This window comes from Spodoptera frugiperda, chromosome 25 (genome assembly GCF_023101765.2).
Source record: "Spodoptera frugiperda isolate SF20-4 chromosome 25, AGI-APGP_CSIRO_Sfru_2.0, whole genome shotgun sequence".
Lineage (NCBI taxonomy): Eukaryota > Metazoa > Arthropoda > Insecta > Lepidoptera > Noctuidae > Spodoptera > Spodoptera frugiperda.
Window position 1 is genome coordinate 21618580 of NC_064236.1, and position 19488 is coordinate 21638067.

Genomic DNA, 19488 nt, shown 5'->3' on the forward strand with positions numbered 1-19488 from the left:
TGTGTGTCATGTATCATAATGTCAACTAGCTTATGAAGTTACCACGTAGCTACAATGTACAGAACGTACAGGACTGCAGTGCACAAACAAACAAACTCTTTCAGCTTTATATACAAAGTATAGTAAAACAACGTTTTCATGAAATTACCTCCTGGAACTTGGCCTCCAGTTTCTTGTTGGCAGAACTTGCTTGATATTACGTACGGTGGCAAAAACTGGTGGTACTTACGTGAAATAAAAATAAAACTAACAATCTTTATTAATTTACTATTTCACAAATAGCAAAAAAAAAATCATTGAAAAATTTGTGTTCATGAAATCTAAACAAATCTAGTTTTATGTGTTCCGTGAAGCAAGACATATTTTTCATTAAAGACCAGTAGCGCCATCTTCATGTGGAAATCGACTACTAACCACTCACTTTCCGACACTAAGATTTTATTCTGTTACCGTACCTGAATGCTTTCACTTACATCCCTTCCGTGTTTTTTAAAATATTAATCATGGTTGAGGATAAAATGTATTAAAGCTATAGTAAAAGTATATCTTGAAAAAAAAGAATCTGATGCGGTGAAAGCTGGAACTAAAAATCGATGACTTCGGAAATATTGTTTCACTTGTAAATTCTGTGTCAACAGTAAGTACATTACCTTTATATGCGTTTTAATAGATTTCATTAAAATAAAAAAACTTGTGTTGTTTAATTAACCATTTAAAATTACGCAACACAAGTTGTTAATGCGATACTAGCGATATCAATTAATCCATAGTCTTTTTTCAAAGCTATACCTACATTATATAATTTTCTTTTACATCGTACCGGTACGTATAGAACAAGAGTAAGGATCATTTTCACACGTTTTGGCGCTGCCGAACAAAATTCTGTTAGTGCTCTTCGCGGCTCCGACAACATCGTCGGTCAGTCGTCAGTTCTTCGATATTATAAAAGTATGTGGTCTGCTCATTGGCACTGTTGCAGACTAGTATTTTGGCCCATTTTGAGCGTACCCAGCTTTCTCCATCGCTTACTGGGCGACTAGTCTCTCTAGGATGAATTCATAGATTTCATGTAAGTAAGTACCTACCTTACGTGTATTTTATTATTTATTCAGGAAGTATTACTGTTTTATGGATACTAATCAGCAGTAAGGAAATATATACCTAAATATTTTTATTACTATCAGAGAATCTTCAGGAACAAGGCTCTTTATTGTTATAAAGCTTGATCTACTAAACGGTTTCAATAGTGACTACAAGAGACATCTGTTTGACGGAGTCATAACATACATAGAATACAGAGGGACACCTCCAGACAGGAATAATACGCCACTTACCAAGGACATCAAAACATGTAGCGTCATCTGTGGACATAATTTCAATAACTTTCAACTTCAAAATGGAAAGATTTCACTGGTATAAAAAATATACCACGCTTTAATTTCAATTGAAATTAAATTGTTAAAAGCAAAATATATTAAAGTTATAATATTAAATTTGCAATCCGTACTTTTCGCGATATTTATGTGCACAATATTTTATTGATCTGGTAACATTCTGTAAGTAACTTTCACAAAATGGCCGCTAATTCTGTTGTGAAGTATTGATCACTATACTAGTCAGATTATTAAAGTCCCTTCGTCACTGTAATGTCATATTTTGTTGTTGTAAGTGTTTAATTGGTTTGTGTTGAGAATCAAAATGTATTTTAAATTCATCGCGCTAGTTTTCGCTACAACCTGTGCAGTCTTTGTGTCTGTAAGTATCAGATAATATTATTGTATTTTCTTGCGTTTCCAGTTGTTTTTGTCATTATATTTGCGTTTGATAGGTACCTGCGCACTTAAGATAAAAGGTCATTGATTTTCTCCTTCAAACATAATAGGTTGGACCTCTGTGTACAATTATCGATTTTATGAAGTCCTTTCATTTTGTCATAAACACTGTCTTGTGATCTAGGTACAAAAAACATACAAACAGCCGAACATAGTACCTCCTCCTTTTTGTGAAGTCGGTAAAAATTATAGTAATCTTTTCTTTTGATAACGCTTTTACAGTTTTATCCTAGTAGTTTCCGTTGACTAGCTCATTAAAATTCTTGCTCTTCACTTCACTCCTTTGGCAAAATATTTTGAAAACAAAATATTTTGAAAATAATTTTAATCATTATATCATCCTAATCTCACCATGCTAGTGTCGGAGTGAGGTACCTACTAACTTCTTACTATCCCACCCTAACACTGGTTTAAAATAATAAGTGCTGACCGGATTACCATACTGTGATACTCCCTCTTTTCACATGCCGAATATATTAGGTAACCAAACTTAAAATCTGGCTCAATATCAGACTCCATGCTATTACTGAAAAGCTTTACATTATATGAGCGTTATATTAGAGCTAGGAATCTAAAAGTACATATTAGTGCTAGATGGTTGCTTGCTTACACACCTCTCATCCGGTTTTAATTATAAACAATTTGTATGCAAATTGTACATATAAACAACTAGCATAGTAATGAGTACCTTTATCCTCACCTTATAAACAAGTTGTAGTTATTTCATTTATTTTACACTTTCATCTTCATTCACAGGGCCACTCATATGAAGATAATCGCTGTAAATGTGTCTGCCCGAGCCCGGCCACTGTGCTCAACAACACAGCTGGAGCTGATCGAAGCCCTTTCATGAAATCTGCCAACGTACAACCTAACAAATGGCAAGGAAATTATTAAAAATTATTTTCCTTCTTGCATTTGTAACAAATAGACAGTGTGCTGTCTACTCATTTTTATTTGTCTATCTCTTGAAGGGCTGAAGAATCATCTTATTTTAAAGAACCTTTAAAGATTAATACCATAGCTGATTGCGAAGCTCTGTGAGGAAATATTTAGTTAATTATGTAAAAATGCCATAATAAATCAATGCTAAAGAAAAACTACACATATTTCGTGCAATAGTACTTATTACGCAATGGACAGGAAAATTTTGCATTAACACGCTAACTTGCATTGCATTAACGCACATATGCGTCATGGGCACTGAACGTGTTAACTATCATAAAACATGGAGATTGTTTCTTTTTTCTTACTCTGAACGACAATAGAAAAGAGAAAACTATTTATAATCAACAATTTCAAAAAGTCAATTTCATTATTAGTCTGTGTTCGTCCATTGCTGGACATAGGCCTCACTAATTGCACACCACTTAGCTCAACATTTAGCTCTTCTCATACAACTAGATACTTGTTTTTTCAAACTTATCAATAAGTTGCTGAAGCATAAATATTAATTTGTAAATTATTGTTCAATGGTTTTAACATTTCTTTATCATATCAAAGAAAAATAATCAACATACAAATTGTATTGAAAGAAAGATTCTAAGTTGTGTTTTATGGTCAATTTTTAAACAGTGTTTTCTGTCACACAGTTCTGTCATTTGACTTTAATAACTGCATGAAAAGCAAATGCTAACAACTTTACAATACAATGTAGTATGTCGTGCCAAGTTTACTATCCCTTGAAGAATATCTGTATACCTATTCAACGCCATTGCTATTGTAGTTTCATCATGTTTATTCAATTTATGTGATTGCACCATTTGATTGCAGGGCAATTGTGTTCTCAATCTTCGTTTTTCTTGATGCTACTGCGATGTGCATATGTTGTGCGAATTTATATTTTCAATGCTTTGCCCTTGTTACTAAGAATATTTTTATAATGTCAAAATGTATTGTATTGTCAAAATGGCATTTTTATTGTATTGCCGTAATACTATCTCCACAATATTGTGGAGATAGCTGACCCTAAGTCATTCAGCAAAAAAGCAGGAGTAGGAACGGGGTGGTTTTTAGTCAGTCAAAAGTCTGACACTCCTACTCGCTTTGCCCAAGGCAGGAGAAGGCTGATTGATTTTCTCCCACAAAAAAAAAAGCCATTCAGCAAAATTTCAAAGTATCGATGATCCGGTCCAAATTATATTTTTTTAACAATTGAAACAATATTTAAATATTCCTTTGTCGCTCTTGCGTTACTGTAAGAAGTTGCAATCCTAAATCAAGAACATAACATCATATGATGACGCCATGTTAGAATGGCTTAACTGCAAATATCTGGGGCTGTTACTCTTGAATCCAATTCTGATCCATCAACATTGATATTGTGAAAATTCAGAGTTGCAACACTAGCTCTTATTGCTATCCATATTGCGTAGAATTAAATGAACTAAATGGTATTGAGTTTGGCTGAATGTTATTTTAACAGCAACATATATTTATTATAATTACTTAAAGTATGCAATTCATATAACATTATAAGTTACTGTGTATAAGTATATCCTTTCTTCTAATGAAGCGATTTGATGTGAAGCATAATGATTATTATTAACTACTTATGTAAAACTTTATACTATTTTAATATCATTTCTCCTCTACCAGCAACTGTGAATCGGTGATCCTGCCACGTGTGGGTGACCAGATCAAGGGTCGAGAGCAAGAGTTCTGTCCACGCTGTGAATGCAAGTATGAAAACAGGAACACTACTATTATCAAGGTATGTAAACATCATGCTATCATTTGCATATATTGCACGATTGTATCCAAATACCTGGTGTTAAATTATTTTCCACTGCCATTGTGGTACACTACACTTTAGAACAAACTTCACTGACGGACAATTCAATCAAAGTTTCAAAAGCGTTTAAGGATCAATTAAAATAAATGCCTCATTGCCTGTGTGGTTGCAAGTGCGACTGCCGCGCAAGGGTCTCGGGTTCGATTCCCGGGTCGGGCGAAGAATTGCTAAACTTTTATCGGTTTTTTCGAAAAATTCTCAGTAATAGCACGGAGTTTGAAAATTTGCCCGGTTTGGCAATAGGCTCACCACCTAATTATTACATAGGACTTACAACATAAATTGTGAAAAGTGTGTGTACATTGTACAGTGGCATTACGTGTCATAATGTGCACCTCTACCTACCCCTTCGAGGATGAAAGACGTGACGATAGCGATATATAAAATAAATGCTATGAATTTGACTTTGGAAACAGCCTGGCGTTTGTTCTGAACTCCAACTCATGTATTTTTGAAGATTTGAAGGTCTCTGGTCTATAGTGTGGATTATAGAATTGTACTTGGTTTTTTGGTGCTGTGTTAACTACATAATAAGAATAGTTACACTACCTCAGTAGTGCTTAACTATGAAGCAAATACAAAGAGGTGTCATAACTGGATTTGCCTTCATGACACGCATCATTTGACACTTTACGGGGAGCGAGAGGCGTTACAAACCACACCCTTCTGTATTTTCTATCTGGGTATCCCATACTACAAAAACATTAGCAATTGCCCACACTTTAATGAGCCATTTTCACTTTTTGAGCGCTTATAACTTATCTACGCCTGTTTACTTACAGTATATCTTTAGGCAGGGCCAAATTATTTCCTCAACTATAGAATCAATACAAATGTTATTTAACAATTCCAGGTGGTAGTGATCATAGTGATTTGGGTGATTATGCTGCTGGTGGTGTACATGGGCTTCCTCATCTGCCTCGACCCTCTCATCAACAAGCGAGCCAAGGCATCCTACCAGGAACACACCAACGAGGATGTAAGTTTGTATTCCAACCTCTTGCACGGAATGCTACCGCTGGGAAAACCAAAAATTATATTAATGGAGCCGATGATTCGGTAGAATTTTGCGTGCTTTGTGTTGTTTGTCTGCTAGCTCGTCGATTTGGTTGTCGGTGGATATTTGTCTTGAAATTCGATCATCTCACCATACATTGCAATGTCATTTCGTCACTCATAACTCATTTAATTCCAACAACGTAATCATAGAAGGTGGCCAGATAGATAAGAGCTATCCATGTACTACTTATATGGCTGGATCTAAGAAATTAACGATTATTACAATAAAGCTTATTGTTACATTAAAAGCTCTTTCTTCATATTAGAAAGAGTAACTATGCCCACGCTACTGCAAAGACTCACATAGTCGCTTTCGCATTTCATAGAAAATATTAACTTATAACATTATCACCATCATTGGACACTTCCTACGTACAATCGGATAGCTTATGATTTTACGTGTGTCTTCATATTTTGATGTGTGTTTCATCTAATCGGATCATTATAACTGAATTAACTGATGGAAAAACTATTTTCATAAAGGAGTAGTTTACATCCGGGCATAGAAAGTTACCTACATAGTTACCAATAAACACTAACTCCGATTTATACGTGGATTAGATTAATTTTTCTTCCGTGCAACCACAAAGCCAATTTAGCACAGTTATGAGGAAGTACGCGAGCAACAATTTGGCAATTCGAACAATATGTAATTGAAGAACTGCACAAAGAAATACGTAGGAAGTGTCTGTCCATTCGACAGACAGTTTTAAATATACATGAGGCCGATGTTTCCTATCTTAGGCCTCGTTTATGGAGACGCGGAGCTTTGTGCGCCGCGTGAGGCACACTCTTGAACGGTTTGCGGTGCGGACCGTACGTCTGTGCCGGTTCCGGCGTGGGGCGGGCGTGGTCTCTTGCGTGCTTCGCTACGGCATACGCAACAGGATCCAAAGCTGATTCCGCCGGGTAATCTACACATGGGTGACACAAATTTTAACCAAAACAAAGGCGAATTAGCGTACTACAAGAGTCAGGTCGTTATTTGATGCGTGGCTGAATCACAACATGGCCATTTGTTCCGTGTTAACAGGATACCTACACGCAACAGTAACCGCTCACACTCAAACAGAACGCGTCTCCATAAACACTGAACATTCCATTCGCTTCGTGTCACACGTCATCATCATTGAGACTAAATTACATCTCAATTTGGACATAATAACCGAAGCCTACCTAAGACAACTTGTATTACATGCATGGATTATTGGCTCCGCAGGACGAGAGCACGCTCGGCGGGCCTTCGCAACAGATGGGAGCGCGTGGCAACGTTCTCAACAGGGTGACGCACCAGCAGGACAAGTGGAAGCGCCAAGTCCGTGAGCAGCGCCGCAACATCTACGACAGGCATACGATGCTGAACTAGGACTCGCTTCATACCTCATCCGTGGCGTAGCAATACTAAGGTAAACGTTTACCGCGGGCCCCGAATTTTCTAAATAGGTAGCTGTCCATGTATATAGGACTATGTGGTTTGCAATAGGTTGTGCTTGAAGTTATTTTTTCAGTTTCTTGTTTATTCAGTAAGCTGTTCGTTACGCTTTCCCAAGCATGAAGTCTATACCAACGTACACAATTGCAAACTAACATAAAGTATGTATTTGAAAATCAGGGCCCTACAGCTGCACTTTCCATGGATGGAGGTAGGTGAAGAGTATATCAATGAATCACTTGCTTCGAGGACAGACCAATACATGTTAAAAAGCTAAAGCAATATAAAACTCGGCAGCAGCAATATACAACGCATGTATACAAGTAAAAAAATTTTGAAGCATTTTTAACATTATACACACATGTTATATACAATTAAAACTTATTAATCGCTAGATTGAGTAGGAATTTATTGATATATTTACCATTAACAATCATGAATATTGTTGCACATTCAAAACAGTTTTGCACCATTTACAGTTACAACTAAGTACTTTAAAATCAAGTCATTTTGTAATATAATTATAATCACTTTTCATATTAAACCAACTGTTTACTATATACCAGGTAGGTAGGAAGGCAAGTGAGAAAAAGAAACATTTTCATTCCTCTCTTCATAGTCTGTAAGGTTTAGTGTAAGGTTTGCCAGCATCTAGCTTTGATTAGGTTATGTGCTGATAAAAGACTACCAAAATGAAAGACAAGAGTCTAAATAGTGAAAGTTTACATTATATAAATAAGTTATATTATATTTAAATTGTTATTTATGAGTCTAAGACAGGCCTGGTTAGGCTACCGTGATGGATATTAATGTGGTAAATTTTAGAGAAAATTGGTCAAAGTCTTCCATGGAATAAATACCAACAAACTTAGTAGGTATGCATTGTAAAAATCCACTGCTGTTGTTTCCCAAATTGTATGTACTTATTGTATATTTTTGGCATCCCACGATTCATGTTTATATATTTTAGCGATATTAAAATTAGCACTAATATGTATGTTTTCGATGTATTGTGTATTCAGACATTTAATAATAATATTTACCTATTTTATGAATGTTGAAGTTTTTGATATGTCTTTACTGCACCGTAACATTCAATTAATTATAGCACTAATGGTAACTTGCTTGTGATAATAGCTACATAGTATAAAAATTAAAAACAATATACATATAATCATTTGTGATGTTCCATATGTACACTGATATGTCTAACTCGCACCACAGACAACGATAATGCTTAAAGGTAGTTGAAATGGAAACTGAGAAAAATGTCTGTCCTCGAAGCTACACGCAACGTTTGTAGGGTAAGCACGTAACATATATTCAAATAAATTAAAAATCACGTAAGCAAACACAATCCCATATATTAAGGAATTTAATACTAAGGAAAAGCAATGAAACCAACGAGCATGTTCTATACATTTACTATAAAATTATGATACTCTCATACATTTGATATTTGCAATTTGATCGAATATAATTAATAATATATTATGCTGGATTTTTGGTACTAGATATGAAATACTAATTACAAATATTATCTCTTAAATTTTACCGTATTAATCAAATGTTTAACCAAGTTTAAAATTATGTAATAAATCAATGTAAAGACACTCTTTTTAAATTAATATAAGAAATAAAGAAATACGAAATAAAATTAAGTATTATAACTCATTTTAAAGTAATTTCTAGTACTAGAATCTAACCACAAAAAAAAAGTCTTTTAACAAGTATATAACAATAAAATATTCTCATCTGATTTTATATACAAACAATTCAATGTAGAGTTACTTATCGTTCAAGAAATATTATACATGTGATTTCATATATACTTGTTAGTGTTAAGATTACAATCTTTCTGCTTCGGCGTAGTCGGGTAAAAAGACGAAGCTATTGACTAGAAAATGTAACCAAAAGGGTAAAGTAAAAGTATATAAGCCAATGTAAAAGACTAGATTTCGATTTTGCACTTAGGAAATTCTAGATGTTAGTATGCACCCGAAATATGACTATTATTCTTTTAAAAGTATTTATATATGTCTATTAAGTAGATGTTTAACTGCAGTATCATAGTATATCAGTTTTGTAACATGCTTATGAAGTATTACAGAACATTTTAAATTATATTACATTGTTCAGTCAATAGGCACACTAGGTGTTATGATAAATTACTCAAGTTTCAATGAGATTTGATGTTTTACTGTAAAATCAACAAGTATTTGATATGTTTTATCTGTTCTATCTGTATAGTAATTAAAATAATATACACAAATTTTGGATTTTTTAAATGTTATGTAATGGGGTCTACCGTTATTTTACTCAGTAGATGGTGCAAATGTAGGCAGAGGTATTTTTATCCAATCACAGCAGCTGTCAAATATTGAACGTCTAATGGTGTGACACTAGCTAATTGCCTATTGGACGAACAACGACAGGTTCACACTAGCGCCATCTGGTGAGGAAAATATAGGAAAATAGGCCCAATAGAAAAAATTAAGCATAATAAGTTTATTGCTGTCTACAATATATTTAATTAAAGTATTAAATGTTGTCAGTACCACGTAAACATATTAAATATGTATATTATGTATTTTTACTTAAAATCTATATATTTTGCCATAGATTTTTTCTACTTTTTTACTTCCAAGTATACATTTTAAAAGACATTTAATCAACTTTATTTATTAATGTACAATCAACAAATTCGGATTACGATCCACCTTAAGCTTATTTACATTTCTGTGGCAACAGCCTTGTTATCTGTAATTTAACTGCAAAGCAAACGGTTCTAGTCTTTCGACAGCTTGTATTCTGCGAGTTTATAACATCATAACTGCGATGTGCACTGTAAACAAAGAATGACAAATCTTTAGTTATTTTGACGATTTCAAGCGATTTCTCAAGAACGTTGGGGTCTATGTCGATTGTACATAATTATATTTATTGTTCAATGAATATTTCTAACCGTTTTTATTACAATTTTTACAGCGTGAAATGCGTGAATTATACATATATAAACACTATGGTACGAGAGCTAGCAACGTCGAAAAAACAACAATTTCAAGAAGGCCAGTTTTTAGATATAGTATGTCTCTCACTCTCCCAGACATCATACGGGCTATCTGGCACCTGGTAGTGGTTGCGTTCACCAGTGCGCATCGCATTTGTACAGGTAACATTTCAACTTTTCAAACCATTTAAGAAGTTATTTTTTATTATTATTATTTTTATTGAACTTATAGGAGCATGAATCTATTATTGCCAGGCTTTTTTATTGTTGTTTAAGCTATGCCAAGCGCCAATTCAGATTTTTTTTTATGAATTACTTTAGTATGGCTGAAATTTTTGTATAATGTTATTTAAGTAAGAAAACCGGCCAAGTGCGAGTCGGATTCGCTCGTGAAGGGTTCCGTAACAGTAAGTAGATGACATAATATAAAAGTTATAAAATAACTTGGTTTTACATAGTGTTTGTATGAACGACAAAGTTATATTTGCGGTTTTTGAAAATGTTTTATTTCTTAAAAACTAATAATTATATCTGGTTCAAACCAATTTTCGTTGTTAGTTTCTATTGAAATCTACAGCATATATTTTTTTTAGTTTTCTCACTCTCTTATTTTAAAAGTTAGAGGGGGGAGGACACTCATTTTTCCACTTTGGAAGCGTCTAACTTTCAAACGATTGATTTTGACGAAAAACGGCTTTAGGAACCTTAACATCTTTTTTAAAGATCTATCCATAGACACCAATCACATTGGCATAATCGGTATTGTAAGCTGAAAAAAATATTTTTGTGATTCAGTTCCATGTATGGAGTGGCCCCCTTAAATTATTAAATTTATTATTTTTTATTCAAAATTCGAATAGCAATTACCGAAACACATCAACCTAAAAAGTTTCAACTATGTTAGCCTAACAGTTTCGGAAATATAATGAAAATGGTTTGAAAAGTTGAAATTTTACCTGTACAAATGCGATGCGCACTGGTGAACGCAACCACTACCAGGTGCCAGATAGCCCGTATGATGTCTGGGAGAGTGAGAGACATACTATATCTAAAAACTGGCCTTCTTGAAATGCTCTCTCAAAAACGTTGCCAGCTCTTATACGACTAGCTTTTTGTGGCAGAACGGTTTGGCCACAATACAAGTAACTAAACTAAATGTACATTTAAAAAATAGTAATGATCCCTATTCACGCTGATTGTTTAAATCAAACATTTTAACAATAAAAAGTTTCAATAATTAAATATATTAATTAAATAGCCACTATGTTATTGTAAATCAATGTATAACTATAGTTTAGCAGTTAGCTTAAGTTTACCAGCATCACCGTCAAGCCTTAGATGTAGATCATGTATTCAAAGCTATACAATATACATTTCTTTCTTAGGTTTATAATACCAGTTTTACGGAACATTGGACTTTAATACTAGCTCCACAGACTAGTCCATGTGGTTTGTCAAAGGCGGACTATATCAATATTATAATTTGTGTAGTTCTGGTTGAACATCATTTCGGCTGGACCAGTTCTTTAGATATTGGGCGAGCCGACTCGCTCTACTAATTATGCCTTATACGGTAGAACGGGTTGAATAGACGCAAAATAGGAGTGAATAAATGTTGGGAAAATGTTCTAATATCTGTTCACCCTATTCTTGTACCTATTCACCCGGTTTTACGGTACATATAGTTACACTTTCCAATGTTTTATCAATAAACAACAACTGCAAGTATATAAAAATGGTACCATAGACCATGTTCCGTGAGACAGGCTATAAGTGAAACTATATTAAATAAAATGTAAGCAAATCAGTCCTCATTTCTTAGATAGATTGTCGCAGATTCACTTGCTAACGTATTGTAATAATATCATTTGTGAATATGTTTCTATTGCAAGTACTCACCGATAATGTGTGTTAAAATTAATACTATTTCATTATTTATTGTTGTATGAATTGCCGCATCATATTATCAATAGTTGTTTTCACAAAATGTTTATCAAGTATTGTGATTTTGCGACATTCTTATATCTTGTTATCTCTTCTACATCTATCGCATCTATTGTAGGTCCCTTATTTAATGAATTTAATTAGTCCGTAATTTATTTAAATTGTCATGTAAATATTTTAATATAATACGTGTTATCTCTTGATTATTAAAATAAATAATACTTGAATGGATTTCTTATATTTTTTATTGTACACTCCCTGTTAGTATCTTCTCAAAAGTTGTAACGTTTTAGTTAAATTCATTTTTGACTGTGTAATATGTTTGTACGACACTAGATGTAGAATTATCGATATAATACAAATATTGTGAAGTAAAGTTGAATTTTGAAAGTGTAAACAGTCACATGAAAAAAAAACAATGTCACTATCCCGCACAATAGGTGTAAAGGTGAGTGAGATATTTGAAGGCTTAGTACGAGTTTTTTTACGTTTAACGAGATCGAAACGCGCTCTTGTTTCGTTTTCGTTCAACGTAAAGCAAACTCGTACTAGGTACTGATAAAAATGACTTATGAAATGCAAGTGACACGTTTAAATTTTAATACTTTATTCCTAACATTCAACCCTAAAGGTCTGTGGAGGAGACCTTGGGTTGAATATTTGAATTGTTCGCGTTGACCGGAATTTACTCTTTATTCCTAAGGGCCTATGCACACCACGTTTTGTAATTATTTTCTCCCTCAGGGCAGTTTGTTGTCGTTTGTATCGATACGAACGCGTGGCACCAGCGCTTGTGCATCGATACACACGCGCGTTGGCATCGCGTCCTGTTTCGCCACACAAGCGCGTGCGCGTCAGGTGTGCAAAGGTCTACAGGCTGCGTCTAACTTGCGTGCGTATCGCGTCTGTATCGCTAAAAACGCGCGTAGACGGCGCGTTTAAAAAACGTGGTGTGCATAGGCCCCAGCTAGCGACCCGCCCCGACTTAGCACGGGTATAACAATATATAGCCTATACCTATGTCACTCACTGAAAAAAATATTTAAATCGATCCAGTAGTTGGCCACGTGGAAACGGTGGAAAACAGCCAACGCTTGTCTGCAACGTAAATGGTCATTGCTAAGGATGTCTACCGGTCACCATAACCGTTTCTATTAAAGAGAAAGATACATTTATTTGTATACACATGTGTTTCCTACACATGTAACTCCGATGGTGTGAGAGGGATTCGGGGAATTACACCTTCTCCGGTACCACACCCTGTGAGGGTTGTGCACTCCATTATGGAAACTTCAGTGATTTTACTAGCAAACGCGTGCCATTGCAAAGTTTAGGTGGATTCAGGTTTCTTAATAAAATAATAGCAACACCAATTTGTGCGGCAGGAGTCTAGACGGGTTCGAAGAGTTTAGAAATTCTGTTTTCAACACCGAGTAGTATATGTTCGTCGGCGCAATGTTTGCAAGAATCAAGTTAATAACTTATCTACTTGTTCGTTAGTTAGTGCCAGTGACAGTGTAGTCTTTCTTTAAACCAAGATATCGTCTTACAACTTACGTTATCAATGCCAGGATTGACATTGTTGACTAACTCTTGTATGTCGTCTATCAAACACACAACACAGGTTTCCGGGTTACCTCTCCACCGCCAGTATTAGCAATATCTCTGGAAATAGCCTGTTCTCACGTGAAGAGGCCGAAACCCTCATATTCGTTTCGAACCCTAATTTATTGACATTGTAATTTTATTTAATCTAATCTTATCTACGTTTATGTACTTATAATTACTATAAGCGCGATTTAAAAATTAACATTGCAATAGAATACCTACCACTTAATTTCAAAACTATCGTACAATTATTTATCGTAACTTACTTAGAATTAATTAATTAAAGATTCGCGAATGCCAATGCCAAGTCGTTTTGACTAGACTAAATATTGATGTAGTCAATTAACCAAAATTGGACAAGAACCAAACCCCGGTTAATTGTCAGAAAATTTAAATTAATTCCGACTTTGTAGCGCACCATTTTTGTACGGCACTGCGCATTTTCTTATTATTTTTAATGGATCTCTCAGGGGTAAGAATGGCGTACAAAAATATGTGACCATAATGTACCACTCTACGTGCACTCAGTTGGACAGCTTACAAGTGGTCTATCTATCTCTATATCGTTCTAGATAGGTCACCTGGTACCTTGTGGTTCAAATGACCCATAACTTTTTCAACATGAGCCTGAAGTCTAAATGTTTTATGTTAAAATGTGTCATTAGGTTCCTGTATATAATTATGACACTATAAATTAAACTTAATCACGTCCATCTCCTAGCTAGTCCTAGCTGAATAGTGCAAATTTTTCGTAGATGACACATACCTAAGTAGGACTTAGTTTTATTTTTTATATTTTTATAATAACAGTTAGAACCTTACCGATCACCTGGTGCCATTTGGACGTCGACTTCAGGGACACCCTGTATAGCTATCTTGGGTATCCTATGGAGGGTGAGACGGAACTTTACGCCGAATCAATTGCTGAGCCTGTACCAAGCGCAGGTTCTGTCCTGTACAGAGCATTGTTCTCACCTTTGGGACGGCTCAGCTAAATACCAGCTAGATGCGCTAGAACACATTTGCCGGAGTCTGTTTCTTAATGAGTATAACCTGGGTGTTTTCAAGGCCCGAGTGAATAGGTTGCTTATGGGCAAACGTGCTCTATCGTAGGCCGCTTCAATAACCACCAGGCGAAATAGCGGCCAAACGCTGACCCATCAAAAATAAAATAAAATGATTGGAACTAGTTTCCAAAATTCACTTTATTGTTTAGGATTTATAAAATAACTGGTAATGAAAGTTTGCCTGATACCTTTGGACAAAGGAAATATTCTTAAATGGAATTTTGTGTAGGTGGGAAGTCTAATTAATAGTTTGAAATAATACAAAGTAGTCACACATCAAATATTTATTCAGATTATATTTTACGAGAATCCGTAGCTACATACGTTTACAAATTATACTTGCTACAAATCTATTTAATATCGCTGTTGCGAGATATACCAATACATAGCATAATATTATGGTTTTACCTCCGTATACTGACTTGAAATTTCGCAATTGCGAGAAAAATAAGTCGCAATTGGCTGCGTAGCTCGAAATATATATTTTTTAAATATACCTGATAGTTTTTGAGACAATATAACTTCCTAAAAAAATCCTCAAAATAAACAGAGTCGGTCTAATACTTCTCAAAATTCTAATATTTTTTTTAAAAAAGTTGCCTTTTTATTCCTTTCCAAATGACACTGTATAGGTTAAGGGATTTTTTTAGTAAGTAGATCTACATTATTGAATGTCACTTTTTCTTGTTTACACAGTTTTGAAAGAATCGACCAACAATTAACATAAACTGAAGTCGAACCCTATTGTTCTTCAATTTTATACCTGACTTCCATGATTAAATACAAAATCAAACACCAAAACCACTTAGTTCTAAAATCTATTAGCTTTAAGCGTTTATTTGAGCACCTAAGTGCAGCGAAGCAATATAATTAAGTAGGTAATAAGGATGATGACTATTACCATATTCAATACCAATCAATCGTTAACTTCCTTCATAATTTTGTTGTGACAGTGGCAGTGTTGTCAGTGTTTCCTTTAGTATTCGCGTAAATTAAAATATATTTATGGGGATTTAGAAACACTGAAAGGGTGATCATTCCTATTCATGGCGCAACATATCTATAGATAATATTTTTGAAAATGGGAGACAGATTTAGATACACCACATAATAATAAATTATAGTACCTATAATAATTCTACCAGCGCCGGTCCTAGGGCGGTGCGACCGCAGCGGGCGCCAAAACGTAAGGAACCATTTTGATAACCGAACCTCTAATAGGTAATAACACTTTACAACTAAAACACAAATCTCACAATGACATAAAGCGTAAGTACTTAACAATTTCAGTCAAAAACGAAGAGGATAATGAGTGTAACGACGCCTAAAACCGAAGAATACCAAAAAGAAAGTAATCATAGTAAGTCAATTGTACTTCCTAAACACGAACCATGTCAAGATAGTCGACGAAACCATACCCGGTATAAGGGTATAACTTTCCCTAAAGATCAGCTTCACCGCCGCTCCATGGGAGATGATAGTGATGCGACGGCACCGGAAGCCATTACGGTGGGGGCGCCAAAACGAACCGAAACGTAAGATAAAAGGCGCCCGACAGAGCGCACACCTGCTGCACTACTGGTGCACGATAATATACGAGGTGCGCAGACCGAATGGCTGGGTGAAATTTTATCTGCCACTCACTATTCTCTCGATGATAAATTGTCTATTGAATTTAGTACTTTCTTCAGACCAATAACATTATTTCACCTTTTCAATATAATTTAAATATTCAAAAATAATCGTATTTATTTCGTCCATTGATTAGATGGTATTGCGTCATATTTTGCCAATTCAAACCTGTAATAATTCCAACCTGTTTAATGAGCTTGAAACGAACCCAAACGGGAACCAAAATGCGTCTAACCGAGCGCAAATATTAAAAGGGAAGTGAAGAAAAAACCATATGATTTCCACAAAATTGAACCTTGAACAAACGACTGAAATAGTTTCTGACGATGTCGATGTTAATAATATTGAACTTGATATACCGGCGACGTGGATAAAATGGAACCCTGAAAAATACTGACAATTTTAATGACATTGAACAGACGACTGAATCAATCTCTCCAGACGATATTTGCAATGTTACACCTGTAAATATAGATGACGTAACTGTGTTGTTATATTCAATAAAACTATTAGACATACCGCTATCACCCGGCAAACCAAAAGATACTAGCAAAACTAAAAGTGACACAATCCCAGTTATGAAACAAGAAACGAAAGTTGAACACACTGAAAATGATCAACCTTTTACACAGACTACTTGGGAAAAACAAGGTAGTCGAAATATGATGCCATGTCACTTACGGCTTCGAACAACTGAACGATATAAAGAGAGTGTTGGCTGTAGCGTTCCTGCTGTACCCTCCCCGGAAACTAAAAATGTTGATAAACAAACCTATCTTACTGACACTTCTAATACATAAAACCTACAATGACAGAGAGCTTACCTACTAAAGAATTTTAATTAAAAACAAAGCCAAAATGAATGAGCCACGATGCCTATAAACGAAGAAACCAAAAAATAAAGTACTCCTAGTAAAACTGTTTTACAAAACTCGCTAAAGTTCAGTTTGTATCGTTTGCTGTCCGTATGATAACTAGCCCCATCAAGTATCTTTCATATTTTATTATTATAGTTCTGCTAGGCGCAAGCAATCATAATAAAGGTGGCTACTACAAACGTCTATAGGCTACTAAACTATTTTCTTTGAAAAACGTGATTTATGCAGGTTTCTAACTCTTGTAAGGCTCTAACGAGTGGCCATAAAAATATAATCAGAACAAATTGTATGAATGCATATAGGTACACTTTTCGAATGAAATTACTAATCTAGCATAATTCAAAAATATTTCATAATTCAAAAATCATATTGACATCGTTTGGAAAATAGCATATTTACCTTTATATTAATTTCTAAGTGGTCGACTTAAACGTATTTTTTTATTATTATTTTTATGGCCGACTTTTCAAAGCTCGTCCGCCCTGTCATCCGTGACCTATGTTCACATGCATTGTACATACATTTTATTCAGGCTTTTGCTTTAGACCAAATAAAATGCATGTTACAATGCGTTGCTTACCGCTTGCCATCTAAACTTAGGCTAACGCTTGCTATGTGAACATAAGCTGAGAGACAACACATATACTTATATAGACACGTGACCTCGAAGGTTGCTGGCGCTCTGACCTTTAGAGGTAGCTTAACTAGTAAGAGTAAGGGCTTCTTTCACCATGACCAAGTAAAGTGTTGTGTTACTTGTCAAGTAAAGCTGGCGAGTATCTAACTTTTGTAAATTTCACAGGCGAAAGCTCCAAGTAACTACTTGCGAATGACATCACAACTCGTACATTACATTCATTCAATATTACGACAACTTACTTCGGCAGACGTTGTTATTGGTGGGTTAACTGTTAACTGATATTTGCGAATTGTGGTCGCGTGTATAGTTTGGTTAGGAAAATGGTTTTTATTTCTACTAACCCGTGATACACGGTCTCTCTCGATATATCGAAGGCCTTTGACAGGGTTTGGCACGACAGCCTTATCGGCAAGCTTCCTGCATATGGACTTCCCGCTGATCTGTGCAGATGGATTGCAGACTTCCTGAGGGATCGGTCAATTCGAGTAGTCATTGATGGCTGCTCGTCTGACCAATTTGGCATCAACGCCGGAGTCCCTCAGGGGTCAGTACTTTCAGCAACGCTCTTTTTGCTGCACATCAACGACCTGCTTAAGCCCGGTATCTTTGGGTATGCAGATGACAGCACAGTTGTATGTGTCCGATGCGCGGAGTAGCGGAACACAGATCCGGTCTCAAAGAGAATCCATGGTCGAACGGTTGAACTCGTCCTTGAAGGCGGTTTCCGATTGGGGTGACGCCAATAATCAATACCAAAACCCAGGCATGATTTATCACCGTACTCAGAGACATTGCATGATCACTTACCTAAACTATTCTTTAGTAACAATTTTGTTCCGAAAACAATTGCTATAAAGGACTGGGTTAAGTGACCATTAAATGACTCTGAGTGTGGCGGTAAGAGATTCTTTCTCTAAATAATAGAAAAGTCATGCCATACTTTACATTTTAGGCATTTAGTACTGTGTTTTATTGGTACTTCGTTCACTGTAGGTATACTTCAATAAACAGAAAATCAATTTTATCAGTTTTAATAAGGGGGAGGCCTTTGTTCAGCAGTGGACGTCTCTAGGCCGGTGATGATGATGATGAAATCAGTTTTATCCAAGTCCGATCAACACAGGATTTAAAGACACGAATCTTTATTGTCCGTTGCAGCGAAGGTTGGTCTAAATTCATCTAATTGGTGATGACATATCGACGTACTCGAACTCTTGTGATTTGATTTAATAGTCAAGTAAACTCGCTAATTGGCAGATGAGGTGGCAAGTGAGTGACGGGTCACTTTAATCATATGATTAGTGTTACTCGAGAGTCGTGAAATTGACACATGCAGTTACGTTACGGGGACTTCAATTGTCGGTTAGTCTACTCGGAGCCTTACTCGAGTGTGGTAAAAGAGGCCCTAAGAGTTACATGAGGAAATGATTAAATATTTATTTATTATACATAGGTAGGTACATATTTCTTGTGATTTTTTACATAAAGCAGTATAAAACGTTTGGATGTTTCACAAAGACGCATTTTAGGCTTTCATGGCACAGTCTAAAATGGGCATCGTATTGATTGGGATCATATTGGATATAAAAAAT

General features: G+C 35.3%; 1 protein-coding gene across 1 annotated transcript; it reads left to right on the top strand.

Annotated features, from left to right (window-relative positions):
- The first annotated feature begins 1555 nt into the window (after positions 1 to 1555).
- LOC118280163 (uncharacterized protein CG1161) lies at positions 1556 to 12302 on the top strand. Its single transcript, XM_035600081.2, has 5 exons — positions 1556 to 1755; positions 2589 to 2713; positions 4431 to 4545; positions 5480 to 5605; positions 6905 to 12302. Exons 1-5 carry the CDS (start codon positions 1699 to 1701, stop codon positions 7049 to 7051), a joined length of 570 nt encoding a protein of 189 aa, XP_035455974.1. The 5' UTR covers positions 1556 to 1698; the 3' UTR covers positions 7052 to 12302.
- Positions 12303 to 19488: the final 7186 nt, after the last annotated feature.

Coding starts and splice junctions, on each gene's coding strand:
- LOC118280163 (XM_035600081.2), top strand. CDS start 1,699: ATGTATTTTAAATTCATCGCGCTAGTTTTCGCTACAACCTGTGCAGTC. Junction 1,756..2,588: donor CCTGTGCAGTCTTTGTGTCT/GTAAGTATCAGA, acceptor CTTCATTCACAG/GGCCACTCATATGAAGATAA. Junction 5,606..6,904: donor AGGAACACACCAACGAGGAT/GTAAGTTTGTAT, acceptor TTGGCTCCGCAG/GACGAGAGCACGCTCGGCGG.